The 25,709-nt window shown below is 35.3% G+C and overlaps 1 protein-coding gene across 4 annotated transcripts; it reads right to left on the bottom strand.

Moving 5' to 3' along the window:
- Positions 1–3,831: 3,831 nt before the first annotated feature.
- LOC120088184 (GTPase Der) lies at positions 3,832–23,458 on the bottom strand. 4 transcript variants are annotated; one of them, XR_005484854.1, is made up of 14 exons: positions 22,966–23,344; positions 22,627–22,694; positions 21,701–21,784; positions 21,277–21,570; positions 20,497–20,636; positions 18,834–18,921; positions 11,651–11,833; positions 10,145–10,306; positions 9,022–9,215; positions 8,736–8,886; positions 8,337–8,502; positions 8,159–8,234; positions 7,755–7,891; positions 3,832–4,038 (listed from the first exon to the last, which is right to left on the bottom strand). XR_005484854.1 is itself a non-coding variant. In XM_039045300.1 (13 exons), the coding sequence occupies exons 1-12, from the start codon at positions 23,342–23,344 to the stop codon at positions 8,167–8,169; spliced, it is 1,977 nt and encodes a 658-aa protein (XP_038901228.1). In that variant the 5' UTR covers positions 23,345–23,458; the 3' UTR covers positions 7,344–7,891; positions 8,159–8,166. The 4 variants fall into 4 exon arrangements, 1 of the variants encoding a protein (XP_038901228.1); XR_005484856.1 differs by lacking the exon at positions 3,832–4,038 and adding an exon at positions 7,341–7,627; XR_005484855.1 differs by lacking the exon at positions 3,832–4,038 and adding an exon at positions 7,341–7,621.
- Between the last annotated feature and the right edge of the window lie 2,251 nt (positions 23,459–25,709).

Below are 25,709 nucleotides of genomic sequence, written 5' to 3'. Positions count from 1 at the left end.
TATACTCAGATACACTCCAAGTCGCACTTTTGTTAGATATGATATTCAATTTAAGTTAAGTTTTTGAGTCAATCGATGATTTAATATGGTATTAAAATAACAAAGTTTTGTGTTGAGATCTCTGTAATGTTATTTCCTCCCAAATATATATATATTAAAGGGACAGTTGCATATATAGTAATCAACTATGCACAAAGTATTGGCATATGTAACCCAATGAAATTTTTTTTGTAGATATAGCAAAATTTAGATTTTGCTCTCAAAATCTATTCATGATAGATTATATCACTAGTAAAGGTCTATCGGTGATAAACTAGAAATTTATTGCTAAATTTTGCTATCTTTGCAATTCTTTAAAAACGTTGATATATACTTTATTATTATCCCTAAAAATATTATCCAATATAATTATCCTATATTGAATTTACTTCACATGTGATTTAATAGCTCTCCACTTTTTTAGTACAATAAACATGGGAGGTTTCAGCTTTACAATTTATTAATGTTAGTTAGGTTGTAGTATTAAATTGTATTTTTTATCTTTTTCATGTTTATAATTGAGAAGTCTCTAGTCTCTAGGGAAGATTAAATGCTCAATTAGATCTCAACTAAATCAAAATCCAAACAAAATGAAAATTGAAAAAAAAAATCGTATTTGATTTAGATATCATTATATAGTTTTTAAAAGTGTATATGATATAGGTTAAATAATTTTGCATTTAAAGAGGGAAGAAGTATGGCTTAAATAATTTGATACATGAAAATATTTGTATTTTTTTAAGAGAAGTGATGTGGCTTAATTCTTGGCCAAAAACTAAAATGGACACACATTACTACTACACCTCCCTTTCATTGGTAGCTACATTATTGAAAAACAAATCCAACCATACATCAAGTTGTAATAATAGAAGTTATTAAATACGTGACATTTATGCACTATTCCTCACTTGTTTAAGGTTTTTTTTTTTTTCCCCCAAAGAAATCAAGCTACACGACAATTAAATTTTGGGAGTTGTACATAATAAAAAATTTGAACACTATCGATTTAAACACTGAACTTTCGTGAGTGTATCAATTATATATTTAATTACGTTTCATGTAGATAAAAATTGTGAGACTTATAATTTTATCAATTTTTTTTCTTTTTAAAAAAACAGTAGAAGCTAGAGTAAGTTTTGAGTAGCTAGAGCGAGTATCGAAATTTGTGGTCACCATACATGCTTCTTAGGGTTGTTACAGTAATTTGATCACGTGATATGGATATAAAGAATTAAGATTCTCAAATGTTGGATCAAATCTCATTAATTTGGACCACTTATATGTTGGGCTATATCGCTAATAGGTCTATTAGCAATGTAACCTATCATTAATAGACTCAAAAAATTGGATCTAAATTTTATTATAATTGTAAATTTTTTTGCATTATATAATATCTACTAATACTTTCGATTTAATTCATATTTTTATCACTGTCGGAAGAAAAAGTGATAGAACCTAAGTATGGGAAAGCTTATACTTTGCAATGATAGCTTATTATTATTTTAAACTATGATCTCCAATGTTTACTATTTTACTTATTATTTTTGGATTAATTGAGTTTTAATGTGAAAATGTGCCAATTGGGTACAAAAAGCAGAAAGTGCAGACACGGTTTCCAGTAAAGAACCACCGACAATATTGGATTGGCATGATAATGATGCATTTACGGGTCTCATCTTTTTTGTTTTTAAGAAAAAAATTATTTTCATTATAATAAAAAAGAATTTCATAAATGTCAAATTACACCATTTAAAACTTATCATTTGAGTCAATTAAATTATTTCATTTACGAAAATTTAGAGATTTTCAATTGATACAAAAATTTGTATACGTATATTGTTTAAATGGAACGTAATGAAAGGTATAAATTGATACTATTACAAATTTTCAAAATTTAAAATGATACAATTTCTAAAATTTAAAAAGGTATAATTTGATATTTTTTATTATTTTTTTACTATATATTTATACTAAATTATCCAATCACAATTGTTCCGTAACAAACTCTTCTTATTCTGTTTTAAAAGAAATTATATGATTATAGTGAGATAAATATGTACATTAAGATGTACACAAATATTCATCAATTGCTTGCAATAACAAAAGTTGATGGTTCACATTTATTGCTGCGGGTTCCCAATAATAAAATGTGCATGAAAAAGTCTATTGAATAATATTTGTTCGCCAAAATGAGGAAAATTCAATTGACATAATGTTTGTACCATCAGGTTTGAAGTTTGATTCCCTCGTCCACGTATTTAACTCAACCTTTGCAATAATAATAATAATAAATAATATCTGCTCTTTTCCAGCTAAAATTGTTTTTTTTTTCTCCAAAAAAGTTTATGTATTCATTTATTCTCCAAAGTATTTTTAAATGAGTATTGATTTTCACCCTAAAGTCTAATGCATAATAACAATAATCATATGAAATAAAATGGTAATATAAACAATTAAATTGTTTGTTTTTTTTTTTTCAGTTCTTTGGGTTTTCTTTTATCAATAATGTAAGATCATAGATCAAGAATATTATTCATTTATAGTAAACAAACTCCCGTATTATCATAATACATTCATTAATTAATTAGTTATTGAATATATATATTTCTTGATACACAACGAAATTTAATGAAAAAACTATGCTAGTTAGTCAAGTTTTTCTTTTCTTTTCTTTATTATTATTATTATTATTATTATTATTATTATTATTATTATTATTATTATTATNTTCTTTATTATTATTATTATTATTATTATTATTATTATTATTATTATTATTATTATTATTATTATTATAGCATTAGAGATGGTTGTTTTATATTTTTGAAGTGAACATAAGTAAAATCATAGACCTCATTAATGCTCTTCGACGTATATTTATTCACGAGCTATTTTCTAAGTTCTCTAGTCAATTATTTTTTCTTTTATTAAAGATTAACAAATTAATTGGGACCTAAAGCAATCGACAAGTCTCTTTCATCTCTAAAATGGGTCATTCAATGAATGGAAAAGAAAAGTGAAGAGAACCACACATTATTTGAACAAGAAGCAGTTACATGCAAGTTGCAACTTAAAACTTATGACAAGTACTAAGGGATGAATTAGTGAGACTAACAACCACCTACCAATTTTGTCTCATTTTGCAATCTGAAGCTATCGAGGATCCACATAAATATATATATATATATATATATGACCAACAATGAATTTAAAATTAAAAATATAAAAAGATCTCACCATCTTTATAAGATATATGAGTTATTCTTCATATTTCTAATTGATTTTGAAATGAAACTATATATTTATCTAAATGATATAGTATCATGGCCTATGAAGTCCAAGCATAAACCAACATTAGGTCAAAGAATTTTTGAAATCCAACTCAACAATGTTGAACACAAAGAAGAATATTGAGGGAGCAGATCACATAATGAAAATATGAGAAAAGTTCACAAGAGCCTAGCTCAACTGACACTACAGGAAATCTGAATTCTCCCGACGTCACATTTCGTCGGGAAAGTGTGGAAAATTCCTCTCCCGACGCATAAACGGTCGTCAGGAGTTTGGTCGGGAGAGGAACTCCCGACGCACTACAATGCATCGGGAGTTCCCCCTAACTCCCAACGCCACGTAAGCGTCGAGAGTTCCCTCTAACTCCCGACGCGTTTTAAAGTGCGTCGGGAGATCCTATATGCGTGGGGAGTATTAAAATTTAATATATCGTTTGTAATTTTTTAAAATTTGATCTGAAAATCTATAAAACATATTATACCAAATAAAAATTCACATAACTAAAAAACAAAAATAAAATCCATATTATAACAAGTAAAAAATTACAATATCCAAAGGAAGTCGATACTAGAAAATACAATATCCAAACGAAGTCGATAAACATTCATATCACAAATACATAAAAGAAGTAAGCTCAAAACAACATCTAGAACACTTCTCGAACACAGCATCTTCAACAATTGTCTCAGCTCATTTCCGAACAACATTCTACAATAAAACAAAAACATTGAAATGTTATATCAATAGACATACACAACATGTTCAAACTTCAATACGGGTGGTAATGAAACTCTACCCACCCCCACGACAAACATGTAACCTCTCGAACATCAGAAACACACAAAACGCCTCAAGAATGACCAACACACAAAAAACTCAAATTTGTCCCCAAAATGGTTTATCTCAATCCCCCCACCACAACACATTAACCTTCTAAACATTCATAAATACACAAAAAGTTAAGATAATGAAAAACGTAAGAAAAGAGGAAACTCACAAAAAGCAAGAAGCAGAGAGATTCAAGGAGAGAGCGAGATACAGGGAGAGAGCGAGAGGCAAGGAGAGAGCGAGATACAAGGAGAGAGCGAGATACAGGGAGAGAGCGAGAGGCAAGATGAGAGCAAGAGGCAAGGAGAGGTGTTAGTTGGAAACGCCACTTTTAACAATTCCAACGACATGTCAAACGATTCGTTACTCCAGCCGTTCAGAACTTTGATATGCATCAACTTCACTAAAAAGTTTAAGGACGAAAATTGCGAACACCCAAGGTATAATTCATTACGTGCTTCGGTTATTAAATCCTCAAATAAGTTCATGGTATCTCTTTCTTGACCATTAAAGGACATTTCATTATTCTAAATCCTTCATTTGCATTTTCATTTTCAATTGGAATTTGTAAATTGTTTATAAGATTCAACATCTCATTTTCTTTGACAGCATTACTCTCTATACTATCTACTTCAACATCCTGTATTGAATGACTTGTATGACTTCTAGATAAGTTCACTGGATCTCCATGATATACCCATTCACAATATGAGGGAGATATTCCATATGTTAATAGATGTTCCACAATATCTATATTTTTCCAAATTGAATTAATACAATTCTTGCATGGACATCTTATTCGTCCGGAATCATTAACATGAAACTTTGTCATATTTAAGAACTGTGATACTCCTCTATACTCCACTGATAACTTATTCATTAGTTTAATCCATTCTTTATTCATCTTTAAAAATAAATATCTTCTGACAACTTGTAATCCAAAACAAGAACTTGGATTAGAGGACAAAGTACAAAGTATTATTAAGCATTGAGTTCCATAATTTTCATTTCTTAAAGCAAAATAAATACATAAGACCGCTTAAATTGTCTTAACAACTTTCTAATGTTTTATTTAGTACGTCTCCAAGCTTTCAATTTTGTGTCTAATATAAGGTCTTTCATCTATTCAACATCTTCTAAAATTTACAAGCCTATTGGACACAAAATTTAAAATTCAATTTTCTATTAGACACAAAATTTAGTTTTATGTCTAGTAGATTCTTTAAACTTTTTTAAAAATTAAATGTGTTAAGTACAAATTGGAGGTTTAAAGATTTATTTTATATTTTTTAGATTAATATAGGCCTTTCATTTATTCAACATCTTCAAAATGTTAAATCATGCATGCTTAGGCTCCAAATAACCAACATCATATGACATGTTCGTTATAAAATTACTCTCAACAATTTCAGAGAATTGTAAAACAAATATATTCTGCAAAATTGAGGAGATATTAATGGGCATGATTTGTACAAAAAAAAATTAAAATAAGATTTTAATGGGCATAATATTGATGGGCATGATTTGTACAACAATTTCAAAAAATTAACAAAAGTGAATACAATATTTAACTCATTTTAATGGGCATTTTACATATGATTTAAATAAATATACAAGATAAACTAAAATGAGAAAATTACCGGCAAGGAGATGACGACGGTGGTGGGCAGTTGATTGCAGCGATGGCGTCGATAGCAAAAATTGATGGAAAAAAAGGGAGAAATGGAAGAAAATTTTGATGGAAAAAATGGAAGAAAAGTTGGATGGGAAAAATGGAGAAAATGGGAGTTAAAGTGTAAAATGATAGGAAAATGGGGAGAGGGAAGAAGAATAGTGAAGAAAAATGAGAAAAATGGGAGAAAGAGGGAAAATTTTGAGAGGGAGAGGAAGAAAATAGGGGCACGACGGGTGGGAGAAGATTGGGGTTAGGGTTTTTTTTAGAAGGAGAGGAAGAAAAAATAGGGGAGTGGGGAAGAAGAAGCCAGACCCCTCTCCCGACGCCGCTCGACGGACGTCGGGAGTTCTCGGGAACTCCCGACGGTCAACACTCGGCGTGGAACTCCCGACGGTCCTTTACTTCATCGAGAGAGACCGTCTCTCCCAACAACCTAACTCCCAACGCTCTATTTAGGCATCGAGAGAACTCCTTCTCCTTGTAATGTGACATAGTGTTTATACTATCGATCTTAAGGTCTGAAGTTCGATTCCCCTACCCTACACTTTAATTAATTAATTTGATAACAATATGTATAAAATATGAAAAAAAATAATTAATTTGATAACAATAAATATAAAATTAAAAAAATATATTTAGATACAATTGAATTTGTAACAAATATTTAAACAAATTGAAAGTTAGTTGGATAAAATAAATTTTGATAATAAAAAATAAATTCAAATATAAATCGGAGAACAAAATTTGTAAGTCTTTGTTTATTATGGTTATTTATAAATTCAAATATAATTTAGGAGAGAAGAGTTCGTTTTTTTATAATTACAATGTATTCATAATTCTATTTCTATTTAAGTTTCAACAATTATATTGTATTTATAAATTCATCAACCACAAAACCTATAAAAGAAACCTAACTCATTCTAGGCATAGGAAAAACAACAAGAGAATATTTATTTATTTGTCAAAAAGACAAATTAATGATATAATAAGATAATAAGATAATAACTTATAAAAGGTGATTAAAGAAATACAAAAAATGATAAATTTTAAATAGAATATACAGTGTTAGATGATAATATGTATAAAATATTAAGAGCGACCCTAATTAAGATAAAAAAAATATTTTGAATTTAAAATAATAATAAAAAAGAATAAAATAAGGTAAAATTTAAAGATATATTATAAATTAAAATCAAAATGATGATAAACAAATTAAAAATTAATTAATTCTAAAGACCTTAAAAAAAAATGAAAAAAAAATATATCTAATTAATTTATTAAAAATATGTATAAAATAATGAAAAACAATCCAAACATTTGACTAAATTTAGAATTTGATTAGGTAAATGAAAAACTAAGCTATCAACAATTACTTCGTATACAAAACTTCATCATTGTTTATGATTCTACACTTATCATGTATTTGTAATTTTATCAATAACAAAAGACACGAACTAAACAGGAATAAAACAAAGATTTAAAAATTTGTGATCATGTACATATTATGTGAGTTATCATAAATTTTATTATTTATCGATTTTAACATTTTTTAAAACTAAACCTTAAAATCTGTCCGACGCTCTAATTCTCCTTAAAGAAATTACAACACCAAAAGATTAGATGAAGTTTAGAAAGTACAAACTCAGGAACTCTAATTTCTCTATTTTCAATAGATCTTAAGGGTGGATCTCGTCTTTATCAAACAGAGGGCCCACATCTGACACAGTTTCATTCCCATTGGTGCAGTTGCAGTTCATTCATTTATTACTTGAGCAGCTTTTCCATCGACTAAAACTAACGTGCAATCAGAAGGCAATTTACATCCATATATCCAAATCTTTATTTTACTTTGAACCATAACATTGAATCACCGATTGATAAAATTAAAACTTTAAAAATAATGGGGAAAAAGTTGCCATACTTGGAGGACTTGAAATATTTGCTCCTCAACAACCACGTTTGAATTGTTTGTCCTTCCAGCTCCAGGTTTACACAGTCTAGACAGCGATTTTTCAACTATTTGATTTGATTGTTCTGCATTTCGTACTTATCTTTCCACTGATAAACAATTCAAGTAAGAGCATAGAAGTAATTCCATCCTTTTCAAAACTATTCGCAGACACATTTTAATCATTTCAAATCAATCATAATATTATAAATTGCATTTAAAGCTGTAGAATTAAATATTAAACTGATTTTGAGTTTTTAAATATGTTTTGGAGTGATTTTAAACATTTAAAAATTAATTTTAACCACTTTAAAACCACTTCCAAAGATGCATGAAAGTCATTCTTGCAAGAAAGCACAAAGAACTTATATCTTTACCCATCTACTCATATTGCGAAAGAAACTTCTCTATCTCGTTGTATTAGATTAGTATGTGCCTTTGTCGTACCCTTAGCTGTAACCAATAGGAAAAAATAATTTTAGTTGCTCAGAAATGTCCACAGTCCAAATTTGATCAGGTATTTAGGATTATGTTACCCCATCAAGTGATTCTTACCTTCATCCCTCTCCATTTTTCTTCTACTTCGCCAAAGAAGTCGAATCGGTGTTCCAGGAAAACCTGCATCTGCACGCAGTTGCTTCTCTATATACCGCCGATATGTCTCAGGGAAAAGCTTTGCATCATTTACAAAAAAAACGAACGTGGGTGGCCTTATAGCAGCCTGAAAAGGACGAAGTAAATATAACACAAAACCAAGTTAACGAGATTATTTGATATATTTATAGTGCCTTGAAGTCCAACCAACAATGTGCTGCCCTCCAAAATGGAGGAAATGATTGCGATTTGTCATACTATGAAATGTTGGAACAAACAAAACAATTTTTCAAGCTTCATCCTAAGCCAAAAGTTGTAGATCGACAACCCAATAAAGGGATCGGCCTTAGTAATGAATACCTGCGTGCAGTAGTAAACACGTCCTCTCTTGCCACCCCTAGTCCTTGGGGGTGCCTTAAAAGCTAATGCTTCCTGTAGTACTTGATTTAGTATGGAAGTAGTTAGCCTTCTAGATCTCTCCTTTTCAACTGCACTAGCAGCAGTTATAATCCTGAACCCAACATAATAAGAATGACCATAAGCATCCGTCCAAGAGAACGCTTATATAAATTATATTTCCTTTCAGTGTCTAAGTAGTGTCTTAAGTCATAAGTACGAATAACATGAGAATCGTGTTGGAACATACTTGTCGACACTGTGACCAGCTATTGCAGTCGAGTACACAATAGGTGCCCAATCAAGACAACGTAGCTTCTCCCTAACATCTTGCTCATAATACATTGCCGTCTGTTGGTTTTTATTTGGGATAGTATCCCACTTGTTGACAACTATTAGGCAACCTTTTCCTTCTTTCTCAATTCTTTCGGCTATTTTGCAATCCTAGGACATTCAGGTGTAATATGATAAGGTGGCATTAGTAAACAATTAAGGAAGAAACAAAAGGGAAGGCAAAAATGATAAACAAGTTGATAAATATGCAACATCCAGCAAAAACGAGAAGAGGAAATCATTGCTTTTGAATGTGGAATAACAGAGCCCCAACAAAGTTCTTCAAGGAAAATATGAAGCTTAACGAGTATATTCACATTCTGTTCAAGAATCGTCTATTAACTCCGGATGATACACGAAATACTAGACATACAATCTAGTCCCACCAAAATACACAACACACCAGCCTCGCTCTCCCCTCCCGTTTTCTGTCTTAATGCTAACAACCCCTAATAACCTTCAATTTGACATTTTCTGAATGTAGCACATGCATGACTATCCTACCTCTGGATTGGTGTATAACTTCCCGCTTACAACAAAATTCACAATCCCGTCCTTGCTATCCTCATCTTTCTTCTTCCTAGCTTAAGTACTAAAGCAAATTGGTAGTTTAGAAATTCTCTCATGATCAGGTCATTCCTTACCAACTCACTCCTTTAGAAGTCCTTTCATTCCCTTTTTACTCTCTTACTAGGTCCCTCAAATAAAATCTAAGGGGAGGCGTTCAGAATGTGATTTCACAAAGCCTGAATCCAATTCAGTACCTCCATAATATACATCCATTATCTATTCTTTCTAAGCATTTTAATATCATGCTCCTAGCTATGATTTCAAGCTTAAATTCCAGGTGAAATTAAAATTTTATTATCGATATCATTTAACTTGAACACAAGAATACAAAATAATGCAATGTACCACAATGGTTTCTATTGATTTGAAGTTGTCCTACAGAAGCTTAAACAAATGAAATGTGAGAACACTTTCGGGGTATCGGTCATACTACCATAAAATATGTTTCAATTAAGAACCCCGAGAACTACCTGTTCAGTGATACAAGCCAGGGCTTCAATGACAAGAGCCACTACATCAGAACGACGAATTGCACGAAATGCTCGATTGACAGATAGAGACTCAGTCATGCTACCAGATGATGCTACAGCAGCCCGTTTTCTAATTCCAGCAGTGTCAATTAATCGGAATTTCTGTAAGAAAGATCACAATCTAGCATTAGAAGCAATCAAGATTAGATTTGAGAAAGAACGGGCACTAAAGCTCATTTGCACATGAATCTGCCCAAGCAGCATTAGTCTAACCTTTCCAGATTAGATTAGTACAATGTTGTATTGGTGCTAATTCTCTCAGTTTAAAATCTTGCTATCCAAAAAATAAAAATATCTGTGCTCGGCCCACCTGAAACTTTAAGGGAGACCCACTTCCAATTTACAAATTACAACATGGCTCTCATGTCCAAAATTTGGACCTTTCCAAATACAATCCTTATTTTCCAGTAGCTTTGCAAGAAGTGGGAGGGGCCTTGAACCAGGAGAGGAAATACGTCAGAACATTTGAGAGTAGAGTACCAACTGAGTATAGGTTAGCTAATCTCCTTTTGAAAATTGACATAGAAGAATTCCTTCATTTAAGAAGTCTTTCCAGAAATCTTTTTACCACTTATTCCTGAAAAGAATTAGACTTAGAATTTCCCCTCAAGGTAGTCTAAGATTCTACATACTAAGGACCTTTCCGCAGCCAAAGGAAGAAGCCATTTCATCAACTTTTTCCTCCTCCATATTGACCCAAACTGTAGCAGATTTTTCGAGGTTTATGGACAAGCCTGAAGTTTCTCAGAACTAAGGAGAAGAAGCGCCAATGTTTTAGAATCCATTCCTCGACACAGTTAATGAGTATCATTGACAACATAAACGCTGTATTGCCCACTGCCAGGCCTTCAATCTAGCCCAAAGTTATGCATTTGTCCACCAATCTAATAAAAGAATAAGCAACCAGTGAAGAGGAATGGGGAAAGGTCTCCTCGACCAAGACTTCTAGAAATTAGAATTTAATCCTTTGGTCTTTTATTTGTGAAAATCAAGCAATTTGTAAAGAAGACACACCAAAAGATTCAATTTCTCCAATAATTTCAATCTACTATGTCATCACCCTTTCCAAGGTCAACTTAGAAATAAGCCCTTTTTTATTCTCAATCTTCTAAAGATTCATTAGCCACCAAAGTAACATCAAGACTCTGTCACCTTTGATAAAAAAAAAAAAAAAAGGAAAAAAAAAAAAAAAAAAGGAAAAAAAAAAAGCCACTTGGCAGCTGGCAACCATGAAAAGAACCAAAAAGAATGCTTTCAAGTGTGAAATCTCACATACTGGACACATCTTATGCCTGCTTATAAGGAGAAAGGATAATGTAGCTTGACATAACAAACCATTAGGCCCCCCCACCCCTCTCACACTATTCCCATTTCCATTTCGTGAATGAAATTGTTTCTCATAATAATAACACCATGACAGAAGAGTAGAGTTGCAGCATCTCAAACCTGACCATCTTGTCCTGTAAATTCAGTATCAATAGCATCACGGGTAGTTCCACTGATTGGGCTGACAATTGTTCTGTCCTCTCCGACCAAAGCATTCAAAATACTACTTTTACCAACATTAGGTCGACCAACAATTGCTATAGCTGGAATGTAATCTTCTTCTTCATGAAGATCGTCAGGACTCTGATAGCACCACCATATTTTAATGTTATTTTAACAGAACACAAACATGTTAAGAAACAGCAATGCAAATACATGAGATCTGTCAATGTTGATTGGTATTCTGATGAAGAAAATTTTGTTCTTTTATTTTCTCTCTTTTTCTTTTTTAAAGACAATTACGAGGATAGGAGATCGAGCCTACGATCTTATACGATGGAGTACATGCCAATTAATCCTGAGCAACACTTTGGCAGAGAATTTTGTTCAGTACAATAAATATGGATACAATATTGACATGGAACCCTTCATATTCGATTACCTAGAGATATCCTTCTCATGCTATACTTTCTAAAGCTTTTTAACAGAGACAAAAAATTACAGGTGTTTAGATAATTCAAATCTGGATGAAAATTCTAGGAAGATAAATGACCAAAAAGATGGTTATTGGAAAGTAAAGGGTAGAAAAAACACCAAAGTTACATGGAAAACCCTAGACCAGGGAGAAAAAACCACGATAAGAGTTTTTTATTAATTTCTGATACACAGTACACAATACAGGGACAGGTATAAATAACCAAAGGTAAGAAACCCTAGATTGTAGACACCACGTAAAAAGACTAAAATGCCCTTAAGGCGAAACAACATTTTCAACACTCCCCCTCAAGTTGGGGCGTAGATATCAATAAGGCCCAACTTGCTAACACAGGTGTCAAATGTCTGTCTTGGTAACCCTGAGGACATCCGCAATCTGTTGACTGGACGAAACATAGGGAATACAGATACTACCGTTATCCAGTTTCTCTTTAATGAAGTGTCGGTCGATCTCAACATGTTTGGTTCTATCATGTTAAACAGGATTGTTAGGAATATTAATGGCAGCCTTATTATCACAATAAAGTCTCATTAGGTCATGACTTTCTTGATGAAGATCTACCAGAACCTTTTTCAACCAAAGTTCTTCACAAATACCAAGGCTCATAGCTCTGTACTTTGCTTCGGCAGTGCTCCTAGCCGCGACAACTTGCTTCTTACTCCGTCAGGTAACTAAATTTCCCCACACAAAAGTACAATATCCAAAGGTAGACTTTCTATCGGAAATAGAACCAGCCCAGTCTGAATCTGTGTAAGCCTCAATGCATCTTTTGTCATGTTTTCTGAACACCAAGCCTTTTCCAGGCGTAGACTTCAGATATCTCAGAATCTGCGTAACTACCTTCATGGGTCTTTCATAAGGAGTCTGCATAAACTGACTGACCAAACTAACTGCATACAATATATCGGGTCTGGTATGCGAAAGATAGATCAGCTTCTCTACAAGTTGTTGATATCTTTCCTTGTTAACAGGAACATCATCTACTGATTCTACCAGATAGTTATTGATTTCTACCGGCGTATCTACAGGTTTGCACCCAGTCAATCTCTCAATAAGTCTAGTGTATATTTCCTCTGGGACACTGAGATCCTTTCCTCTGATCTTGCTACCTCCATTCCTAGGAAATATCTCAAGTCACCAAGATCTTTGATCTCTCAAACTCATATGTCATCCTTTGTCTCAACTTGCCAATCTCAATCGAATCATCCCTAATAGGATAATATCATCAACATAGACAATTAAAACAACTATTTTCCCTGGTGTTGACCTCTTCGTGAACAAGATATGATCAGAATGCCCTTGAACAAAACCTTAGGACTTGACAAAGGTAGTGAACCTATCGAACCAGGCTCTAGGAGACTACTTCAAGTCATACATAGACTTCTTTAATTTGCAAACCTAATTGCCAAACTGTGCTTCAAAACCTGGTGGTGGGTTCATATAGACCTCTTCTTCCAACCCACCATTCAGAAACGCATTTTTCAAATCCAACTGATGTAAGGACCAGTCTTGATTAACGACAATGAGGAGAAGAACACGAATAGTGTTAAGTTTTGCCAATGGTGAGAAGGTTTCTGAGTAATCCACCCCATGTGTCTGAGTGAATCCTTTTGCAATCAACCTGGCCTTATATCTATCGAGAGTCCCATCAGACTTGTATTTGACAGTGAACACCCACTTGCATCCTACTATTTTGTGACCTTTCGAAAGAACAACCAGATCCCACGTTCTGTTTGTCTCAAGGGCCCGCATCTCCTCCATAATTACGGCTCGCCATTCAGGAACTTCCAGAGCCTTATGCACATTGCTTGGAATCGTCACGGTATCCAGGTTGGTAGTGAAAGCTTTAAATCTCGTAGACAAGTTACTGTAGGACAAGAAGTTTTTCATAGAATGCTTGGTGCACGACCTTGTACCCTTCTGTAGGGCAATCGATAAATCCAAGATAGCATCAACCTCACTGGTCTTCTCTACCTATTCATCTGTACCCACCGGTTGCACATTTTCAATTCCCTGTGTATCTCCTAGCAATTCACCACTTCCATCGATCCTGACTTCGTCAGAGTTCACTACATCACCTTCAACACATTCATTATCATCAAGAATAGAAGTACCTTCAGCCAGTTCTGGCTCTAACTCTTGAACACCTGTCGGTGGAGCAACAAGGGGAACTATTTCGGGAACTATTTCCTTTCAAAGATTCTTCCTATAGTAGGTTATCCAAGGTACTTGTTTTGTAGGGTAAGGAGGACAGCATCATTTGTTTCAGGAATAGGCTCAGGAAACAAATCTAAAGGAATAGGGTAGGTAGATGCGTTAGCCTCTTCACTAGTGGTCTCCCCCTGAAGAGGACTAACGGGAAAAAAAGGTTTGTCCTCTTGAAAGATGGCATCCATGGTAACAAAATACTTTCGAAAGGAAGGCTGAAAACACTTGTAGCCCCGTTGATGAAGTGGATACCTAACAAACACACATTTTTGGGCCTGAGGAGCAAATTTACTCTGGTGGGGACTGTGATTATGAACAAAAACAGTACAGCCAAACACCCGAAGAGGAACATCTAGGAAAAGGCAAGTGGATGAAAAAAACTCTTTAAAACATTCTAAAAGGGTTTGGAATTTGGGCATTTGATTGATGAGATGAGCTGCAGTAAGTACAGCATCTCCCCATAGATACGAGGGTAAGGATGCAGGTATCATGAGAGATCGGGCTACTTCAATAAGGTGACGCTTTTTTCCCTCAGCCACCCCATTCTGCTGAGGGGTATAGGCACAAGAATTCTAGTGGATGATACCTTTAGAGGTTAAAAATTCACGAAGGGACTGATTAATAAACTCACGTCCATTGTCACTCCGAAGAACGACAATTTTGGTATTGAATTGAGTTTCGACGATAGTGTAAAATTGTTGAAATATCGCCATCACTTCAGATTTATCTGTAAAAAGAAACACCTATGTAAGACGGGTGTGATCATCTATGAAGGTGATAAACCACCGTTTACCTGACACAGTTGTGACATTAGACGGACCCCAAACGTCACTATGTATCAAGTGGAAGGGTCGAGAAGGTTTATAGGATTGTGAAGTAAATGAGGCTCTGGGTTGCTTTGCACGAACACAAACATCAGAAGATAAACATGACACATTCACATTACGAAATAAGTGGGGAAACAGATATTTCATATAATGAAAGTTTGGATGTCCAAGCCAAAAGTGCCATAATAAAAAATCAGTTTCAGAAACAGTAAGAGAAGACAATAAACTAGTCCCAGACAAACTCCTAGAAGAAGCATCATCGGAGAGGAAATAGAGTCCCCTATTGTGCCGGGCAGTGCCAATTGTCTTTCCCGAGCTCAGGTCCTGAAACAAAACATCATCTGGTGAGAAAATAACTTTGCAGTTCAAATCTCTGGTTATTTTACTGACCGATAGCAAATTGTAAGATATCTTTGGCACTGTAAAACATTCTGTAAAATCAATCCCTGAATCAGAGATAAGTGACTAATTCAAGCAATGAGGGCAAAAGACCCATTTGCAATTCGTATTCTCTCATTTCCAGCGATTGGATAATAGGAGAGGAATTGATCAGATGATCCAGTTAAGTGATCAGTTGCTCTTGAGTCAAGAATCCAGGATTCATCCCCCTCAACAAAGAAACTAAAGGATTGAGGAGTACCTAATTGGACAATATTGTCGGTTCCAACTGTACCTGGATCCACATGGCTGGCCACCTGGGGAGCACCATCAACCGTTTCACCAACGAAGACTCGACTGGATTTAGACTTATCGTTTGGAGGGTGCCGCTTGCCATTTGGTGGACGACCGTGTAATTTCCAGCATTGGTCTTTTGTGTGTCATGGTTTCTTACAATGTTCACAAATTGGAGATGTCTTTCCATTCTGTTCGTCATTCTCTGATCCATATGACTTGACTCCAAATGCAGCAGAGTCTAAGGTGGTTGCTGTACCATTCATAGCGCTGGTTCTATCCTCTTCTAATCTAACTTCTGAGCAAACTTCCATCAAGGATGACATTGGTCTTTGTCCCAAAATTCGGCTCCGAACGCCATCAAATTTCGAGTTTAAGCCAGCCACAAAATCATATACGCGGTTAGCCTCCTCAATCTTCAAATATTGAACCCCATCAACTGGGCAATTCCAAACTACTTTGCGACACAGATCCATTTCTTGCCACAATAGTGACAATTTATTGAAATAGGACGTTACATCAAGAGTCCCCTGCTTGCACTCATGTACCTGTTTCCTCAATGTATAAAGTCATGAAACATTCTGCCTCTTCGAATATAGTTTCTGGACAGCTTCTCAAATATCCCAAGCTGATGCTGAATAAAGTAGTGGCTTCCCGATCTGAGGTTCCATACTGTTTATCAAAATCGAGTGGAGGAGAGAATCCTCCCCCTACCATATACGTTCCTGAGGATCCACAGGATTCAGTCTGGGTATCTCCCCGGTTAGATATCTGAACTTGTGTCGCCTCTCAAGGACCATTTTCAGATATTGCGACCAAGAAAAATAGTTATGGCCGTTAAGTTTTTCACCGATAGATATTTCCACAGAATTGCCTACAGAACCAGACATAATGTTTGCAATAGGTAAAGTAGGGTAAGCAGTTACAACTTACAGGTGTTTCTAAACATAATGGAAAGTCCGGATATGTATCTGGATGAAAGCCAGTCGAAGGATTTGCCTTGGATCTAACGGCTGCCCCATACGCAGAAATCTGCTGCTGCAAATTTGTCAGATGCTGTTGAAACCCAATGGTCCCACCAAAACCCACTGTGGGTTGTTTCAGCCCATAAACCCCTAAAAAATTGGTCTCTGCTGACGTGGGAAAAAAAGTTTGATGAGCCAGCTGACCAAAGAAAGGAGCGTGAGGAGCGTGGGGAAAAAAGTCTGTTGACGGTCTCTGTTGGGCTTGCTAGACCAGGTTTGGCTGGACTGGTTGGTTCGGCTGGGCCGGTTGGTTCGAAGGACTGGGCAAAGAAGATGGACTCGTCTGCGATGGAGAAGATGGAAGGCACTGAAGGCCAACTGCGTCTGGGCTGCGAAAGACAACCTGGCTGTGACCAGGCAGAAACGACGGCTGCGATGGAGGATCGCCGACGGCAGCTGGAGCGATCAGCGGCTGGAGTAATCGCTCGATCGGGAAATATTGCCCAATCGGAGGCGCCCCACTGTACGACTCCGCGACAGAAGAAGCATGGCCGATTGGGTCTATTCGATCGACGGTTGTCTGCCCAACGAATGACTGGATTTGTAATGGTCCAAGTAACGAGCGTAAATATTGGTCGACGGCAGCCCTAATTTCAGCACTTTGGGAATTTTCCACCAGAGTTCCATCCTCTGCTATGGTTGATGACTGAATCTCTTCTATTCCAGCTACAGTCTCATCACCGTGCTTTGATACCATATTGAAAAGTACATGGTAGAAGAGAAAACATCAAAGTTACGTGAAAAAACTCTAGACCAAGGAGGAAAAACCACGATAAGAGTTTTTTATTAATTTCTGATACACAGTACACAATACTGGTATAACACCCCAGGCTTAGGATTCGGACCAGGATTCGGAATCCGGATTCGGCCCCTGATGGCCCCGGCATTCCCCTGCGACCTGGCTACATCATCCTCACTTGCCTCGGATGCTTCTAGAAGTGAAAGTTGTCCCCACAAACCAACACGGGTCCTTTCAACATACTCCAACATATGATTGCTCCAAGCTAAGCACGCTTCACTTTGGAGTTCTTATGATTGAACCATCGAAAAGGGAAGTGCACCTTGTTGGTATAGATAGTAACTTTCAATTCTTTTAAGCCTTTCTTAACCATACTTTCATATCCTCAGGATCCTTCTCATTTGGATGTGATATCGGTTCACTCATGTACCCTTCCTGAACTCGGGTCGTTACATGCCCACAAGCTTCCGCTTGGTTCGTCCCCGAACCACATCTTACTAGGAGAGGTTCCGCTCTGATACCCATCTGTAACACTCCAGGCCCAGGATTCGAAATCCGGATTCGGTCCCTGATGGCCAAAGCATTCCCCTGCGCGTCCCCTGCGACCTGGCTATATCATCCTCACTTGCCTCGAATGCTTCTAGAAGTGAAAGTTGTCCCCACAAACCAACACGGGTCCTTTCAGCATGCTTTGTCCTCACTCACATGCATCCTAGGAAAATTCCCAGAAGGTCACCCAATATAGGATTGCTCTAACTAAGTATGCTTAACTTTGGAGTTCTTATGATTGAGCCACCAAAAAGGAAGGTGCACCTTGTTGGTATAGGTAGTAACTTTCAATTCTTTTAAACCTTTCTTAACCATACTTTCATGTCCTCAAGATCCCTCTCATTCGAATGTGACATCGGTTCATTCATGTACCCCTCCTGAACTCGGGTCATTACAACAAGGACAAGTATAAAGAACCAAATGTAAGAAACCCTAGACTATAGACACCACGTACAAAGACTAAAATGCCCTTAGGGCTAAACAACATTTTCAACAATAGTGTTTCAAAGTTGGTAACTGTAGATACTCAAACAAGTGCAGATGCCAACACAGCAGAAAATTATTCGACCAAATTATACTACATCCATATCTACTTATAAAGACACACATTGAAACATTCAAATCTCACCTCAATTTTTTGTAGTCTGGAACATACAAGATCGAGAAGCTCTCCAGTCCCAGTTCCAGATAGAGCAGATACTGGAAGAGGTGTAAACCTGGTTAATAGATCAAATGATCAAAGCCAATTCTATTAGACTTTGTGGAGTCTGGGAGTGCAAAGAGCAAACTTGACAAGTAGTCTCCAACCATGAAACTCTCAATCAAGTCCTCACACTCCTACAAATACTAAATTAACTCAAGTAGGCTATTTTGGCAGTTGATAACGTAAGACAAGAAGACATTCAGAAAAATTATAACAGAATAAGCCATCACTAATAGGAATCTTGAAGTGATTCCCTATGAGATCATAGTCATTCCAAAATATTTAAATTTGAACCACAATCCAAATTTCATGGCTCCAACCATCCCAAGACTACTATCTAGGCAACAATTGAATTGGAGAAACAGAGCGAGAGAGAAAAAGAAAAAGAGATAAAAAGAAAGAATAGCAAGATGAGAACATAGGAGTAAAGCCAAGACCATGTTTCTAACTTCCCCCCCTAATGAAAAGCTTTGGCTTTCTCTCTCTCAAAAAAAGATTTTCATGCTAAAAAGAAACCAAATAACACCAAAAGAATAACACCAAAAGTTCGTTAGCTTTGGCACCCTTCCCACTACTTATTTTGTTCCAATTGCATTCCTCATTCCATAAGTTTATAGGCTACAACCTTCACATAGTTTTCTGCAACATCTCCAAACTCAAAAAAAAAAACCCTTTCTATAGCATGCATCCTAGAAATAAATCCCACATATAAATATTACAGCACGTCCAGACATACATTATATCAGATAAAATTAATAGCACATCATCTCCAGGTAGGGATCTCGTCTGTGCAAGATTTACTTTATTATTTTTTTGTAGAACTGAAAGACACAAATATACAACATATAGAACATATCCTATTCAAGTAAGGGTGTAGTTATTTGATTACTGTAATCAAATTCACTTTAATGAAAATCCTATAATATTAAATATTAGTTTAAAATAAGTTCAAGGAAAATTTTCAGGATTTATTATCAATTGTCATGATTAACAGTAGTTCTGGAGTATTCACTCTCTCCTATTTGGATCTCTGTTAACTTATCCAAAGGGATGACATTTTGTAACTTCACTTCTATTATTATTCCACGTTATGCTGTTTCAGAAAAATAAACCTAACACCATTTTTCTAAATTCAAGTATACATATATTTCTCCAAGGTCTAAAGAGAACACCATACTCAATAATATTTGTGATATATATATATTGATGAAATATAAAAGAGGCGAGAAGAAAAGAGAGACCAACATACAGTTTACGTGGAAACCCTAGAACAGGGAGAAAAACCACGATACAGATCTTTTTCTTATTATTTAATGGATACACTGAATACAAGAGAACAGGGCGAATAAATAGATAGTAGAGAGCCCTAAGGTGGAAGACAATTACAAAAATACCCCTAGGAAAAATCCCTACTTTCAACATATATATATATATATATATATATTTTAATTCAATGACATTCTCAATGATATCTGTGATTAAATGGTAAGAGTTTGGGTTGAAGGAATATCAAAGACAATGTTAACTTTTGAACTACGTACTGCAAAGAAAAATTAAATTAAAAGGAAACTCCCCAATAACAACATACCCCAAAGACCAAAACTCTGATGCCTGCATCATTCCTTTACGCGGAGACTCACACTTGTTAACTGCAAGAATTGTAAACTTATCTGAGTAGTTTCTACGGAGCCAATAAGCAATTTCTTCATCTGCTGCAGTTAGACCTGCCTGGTAAGAATACCTTTGTTCTTGATCAGATTACTAATAGTATTTAGCAACAGAGAATAAGATCACATAATGGAAATCAAGAGGAAGAAATAAATCTATCCGTATATTTTGTTCAAATTAAAACACACATACACATCATTGATGAAATACAACAAAAACTTCATACTTTAACTTGATAAGTACCCAATATTACAATAAGTAGGGACAACGCCACTTTTATTAGAGGGGGAAAACTTCTTATATATAGCTCTTTTTTTTTTTTTTTTTTTTTTTTAAATAATTATGCAAGCATGATGAAATACAACAAAAACTTCATACTTTAACTTGATAAGTACCCAATATTACAATAAGTAGGGACAACGCCACTTTTATTAGAGGGGGAAAACNGATAAGTACCCAATATTACAATAAGTAGGGACAACGCCACTTTTATTAGAGGGGGAAAACTTCTTATATATAGCTCTTTTTTTTTTTTTTTTTTTAATAACTTTTTATATGCAAGCATCCTTTTTATCCAAAAAAAAATCTAATTGAATTTTGACAAAATATCTTATGCTCCAAGCCTCCAACATATAAAGTAATAAATCCTGGAAAATAAACTCAAAGGAAGTATGCTTTGATGATCATAAATTAAGACTACCTGGCCATCCACAAGGAATATGACAACAGATGATTCTTCCACAGCTGCTGTAGCTTGCCTCTCAATCATTGACGGCATCCTTGCAACAGCTGCTTCCCTGGAAGCAAGGGGAATGCCATCCATGCCTATGGTTGTCGAGATAGCCAATTCCTCCATAACATCATTTTGTGTTTTCGAGACAGAAAGAACCCCTCCTGTATCCACCACCATAAATTCATTGTTCCCCCAAAAGGATCTACCATATAACCGATCCCTAGTAACGCCAGGTTCATCCACGACAATAGCCCTGTTCCCCTATGGTAAAGGCTAATTTAGAAGGAACGACATAGTCTGGATAATAATCATACTGGAAGCTTTAAATCTCATTTCCAGGGCATTGAATAGTACAAAGGGTACTTGGAGTATCAAGAAACAAGATTATTACCCCAACAAGTCTATTAAACAATGCAGATTTACCAACATTTGGCCTTCCAACAATTGCGACTCTTGGAAGAAGATGGTCTGGGATCTGCAGATAAAATTTATATGAGTAGCCAAAAAAACGTGTACATTGTGGCATAGGAAATAAGCCACCACTGAATTCCTAAGTTAGCACTGTTCTCCTGTGTTTTGCAACAACAGAAGCTCGAAAGCATCCTGGTTTTCACACAATAACTTTGCACATGGATTGGTAAATAACAAAAAGCAAAGACTTGCATACTTGACAAAGTTCCAAAATGTCCTAATACAAGTAAAGGGTATGGTCAGTGGTGAGTTAATGAAATTGGCAACTAACAGGTTACGACCGGTCAATGACTTTTAGCATTTAAGTTTGTTATAAACCTGTGTCAAGTACTAATGTAAATGATCTCCAAATCCTCTAGCGAACTATGGTTTTTGGAAATTTACTAGAGAATTTTGCTGCAAGGTAACTTAGGTCATGTTTGATAGCTATTTGACATTTGGTTTTTTGGATTTTGAAAATTGGATATAAACACTACTTCCAATGGATTTCTTTGTATTATCAATACTTTTAAAATAATAAAAACTAGTTTTTATTATTGAAATTTGACTAAGAATTCAAATGCTTCCTCAAGCAAGATGAGTCAAATTGTAAAGAAATTGTGAGAAAATAAGCACAATTTTAAACAACCAAGGGGGTCCTTATTTTTCCCTTATTCTTTTCTTTCTAATTTCCTTTCTTGTTTCGATCACAACCGTAATATCTAGGAAGAAACAACAGGAACTAATATACCTTTAGTTAGTTAAATTAATTCTTTAATCCGAACTATTTTATGTTACCATCTGATGATATCAGCTAAACATAGCCCCCAATGAACTGAAGATCGATATTAACAAGTAGAGACTTACTAAATTTCTAGGTGTAGTGTTACGCTTCTTCTTCCGACGAGTCTCTGGTTGATCATTCAATTCATCATCTAAGGAGACCAGAAAATGAATGGAGTTAGCAGTAATCACAGATATCAGATGCAACATGTTGACAATATGACCAATAGGACAACTGGAAAAGCTATGGATCAGATACATAATTCAACACTATAATTAAGGAATTTAGGTAATCCGACCATAATCTATACAAAATTGGCAGTCCATATTACATATGAATTAGCAAATTTCTCTTTTACGAATACAAATATGTAACTCACGCAGGAGAAAAAAGAACGCCAGTGAGAATACTCGAACACGCACCGATTCTTAGTTCGAGAGATAAAGAGCTAGAATAATCTCGAAGAACGTCTTTGGCTTCTTCTTCCAGAGCCTCCACATCAATGGAGTAATCCTCATCGTCAAATTCGTCATCGAACTCTCCCGGATCCTCTCCTTCGGCATCTACGTAATTTTCAGGGAGTCCAGTATTACCAGTAACCGCAGTGCATTCGCAAAGCGTTCGAAACGAGAGCGAGGAAGATTTGTGGCAACCGAATAAGTTTGACGAGGAAAGTGAAGGTGGAACAGGGAAACAGGAAGAAATTGAAGGAGTGGCAGCAAGCGGAGAAGGCCTAGAGAGAGATTTAGATGGAGTGAAAGAGAAGAAAGTTGAAGTGTACCAGAGCTTCAGAGCAGCCATGGCCGGAGTTCCGAACTGGCGCCAGGAACACGAAATTGGGAAGACGAACGTTTTGGTGGTTAAGCAGACTGCAGAAAGGTTTATCTTTATCCGCTCGGCGTGGCAATGGGTTTTAAGGGTGACGCCACTTGGAAAATACTACTTGAATGTTGAAATTAATATATTTTATAAAAAAAAATTATAAGAACTTTAAAATAAAACTAATCGCTTTTATTTAAAATAAAAACCTATTTTTAAAGTTTTCAAAAAATGAGAGGGGAATTTTCAAGAATAGAAAAATAAAGGAAAATATTTACAAAAATAGTAAAATTCAATTATCTTTTCCTCTTCTTCCTCCTCCTACATTGTCGCTAGTTGTTGGTAGTTTTTTTGCTTTTAGATAGTTTATGATCCATATACTAGACATTGTTATTGAAAATTATGTTGCTTTCAAATAATTGTGATAGACATTGTTATCGTATATTGACAAGATGCTAGCCGCCCAATTCCAAATGAAAGATTTGGGAGAGGTGCAGTTTGTTCTAGGGATCGTAAGAACAAAAGGTTGGCTTTATCTTAGGCATCGTATATTGACAAGATGCTTGTGAGATATTCGATGCACAATACCAAGAAGGGTTTATTACCTTTCAGGCATAGAAATGTATTGTCTAAGGAACAATGTCTTAAGACTCCTCAAGAGGTTGAGGAAATAAGACGAATTCCTTATGCATCGGTTGTTGCCAGTCTTACGTATGCAATGTTATGTCTAGACCTGACATTTGCTATGCAGTAGGGATTGTCAGTCGGTATTAGTCCAATCTAGGATTAGATCATTGGACGACGGTTAAAATGATCTTCAAATATTTTCGGAGAACGAGGGACTATATGCTCGTGTATGGACATAAGGATTTAATACTTACAAGATACACAGACTCTGACTTTCATACTGATCGGGATTCTCGAGAATCTAAATCAGGGTCAGTATTTACTCTGAATGGAGGAGATATAGTATGGCGAAACATCAAGCAATGATGCATCGCAGACTCTATAATGGAATTCGAATATGTAGCTGCTAAAGAGGTTGTTTGGCTTAAGAAGTTCCTTATTGATTTGGAAGTTGTTTCGAATATGTCTTTGCCCATCACATTTTATTGTGATAACATGGTGTTGTGGAAAATTCTAAGGAACCTATGAGTCACCGAAGAGGCAAACACATAGAGCGAAAATATCATTTGATTTGGGAGATTGTGCATCAAGGTGATGTGTCTGTCATGAAGATTGCTTCGGAGCACAACATTGCTGATCAATTTACAAAGGCTCTCACAGCTAAAGAGTTCGAAGGTCATCTAGAAAGCCTGGGTCTATGGGATATGCGACATACTGTTGGCAAGTGGGAGATGTTACGAAGGTATAGTGTATGCCCTAGTTTAGTATGATTTTGTACTTTATTTGTATTGTACATTAGGCTCCCTAAGCTTTAGAACAAGTAGAAGATTGTTGGGATTGGTGTCCTAAATCTCCTTGTAATCTCGTAGTTTGTAAAGTTTGTATAAACATATTGTTGTTAATAAAATAAGTGTTATTTTATAAGCATGTACTGAATCTAATAAACTAAGATCCTAGATTATTTTATATAATTTAAACAAGTATGTAGAGATATACAAGTGGATCTTGTTTAAATAATAACTTAAACGGTCTGTAGTAGATAGATAAGGTTAGGTACTTTATTCTTGTGACACTATGGATATGACCCACTTTGTAAGTGTTACAAGTATTGTAAAGTGCTATAAATGATCTAATCCTAATCATTCATGTAGAGATATGTGAGCGAGGGTATCCTATACAAAGAGTTTGTATAAGACCAGATGACGAAATGATTAGTCTCTTTATATAACACCATTAATGATAGAGACTTATATTTCACTAGAATGACCATAGGTGGCATGACCTGAATCTTGAGTAAGGTGTGAACTCCTGCTTATGAAGGCGATCCTTTGATTTGTATGGGTGGGAGTGGCCAGATTGTCAACTCAATAAGCCTACCATTTTGGGGATTCATTTGACTTGGGAGTTGGAAATACAGTTACACGAAACGAAATTCTCACCTTCCCCGATGCAGGGATAAGTAGATAAATTGCTCCTTTAAAGGCTGATTCCGGGGCTTGAACATAGTGGTCACACTCTCTCCTGGCCCGAGAGGGACTTGGTCATAGTTGGACTATAACTTATTATTCATTAGAGGGATCAGTGGTACTTAAAGAGTTAGATGTAACTACAAGAGTAAAACGATAATTTTGGCCCAGTTATACTTACGAACAATTTGTGAAAGGTCATCGCATTGTTGATTATATCCAATGGATACAAAAATTTATTTGTAGTACAAAGA

This window comes from Benincasa hispida, chromosome 10 (genome assembly GCF_009727055.1).
Source record: "Benincasa hispida cultivar B227 chromosome 10, ASM972705v1, whole genome shotgun sequence".
Taxonomy (NCBI): domain Eukaryota; kingdom Viridiplantae; phylum Streptophyta; class Magnoliopsida; order Cucurbitales; family Cucurbitaceae; genus Benincasa; species Benincasa hispida.
This window is presented reverse-complemented; position numbering and strand designations above follow the sequence as displayed.

Coding starts and splice junctions, on each gene's coding strand:
- LOC120088184 (XM_039045300.1), bottom strand. CDS start 23,344: ATGGCTGCTCTGAAGCTCTGGTACACTTCAACTTTCTTCTCTTTCACT. Junction 20,637..21,276: donor TATTCCTTGTGGATGGCCAG/GTAGTCTTAATT, acceptor TATTCTTACCAG/GCAGGTCTAACTGCAGCAGA. Junction 11,834..18,833: donor CCAGACTACAAAAAATTGAG/GTGAGATTTGAA, acceptor TGGTGCTATCAG/AGTCCTGACGATCTTCATGA.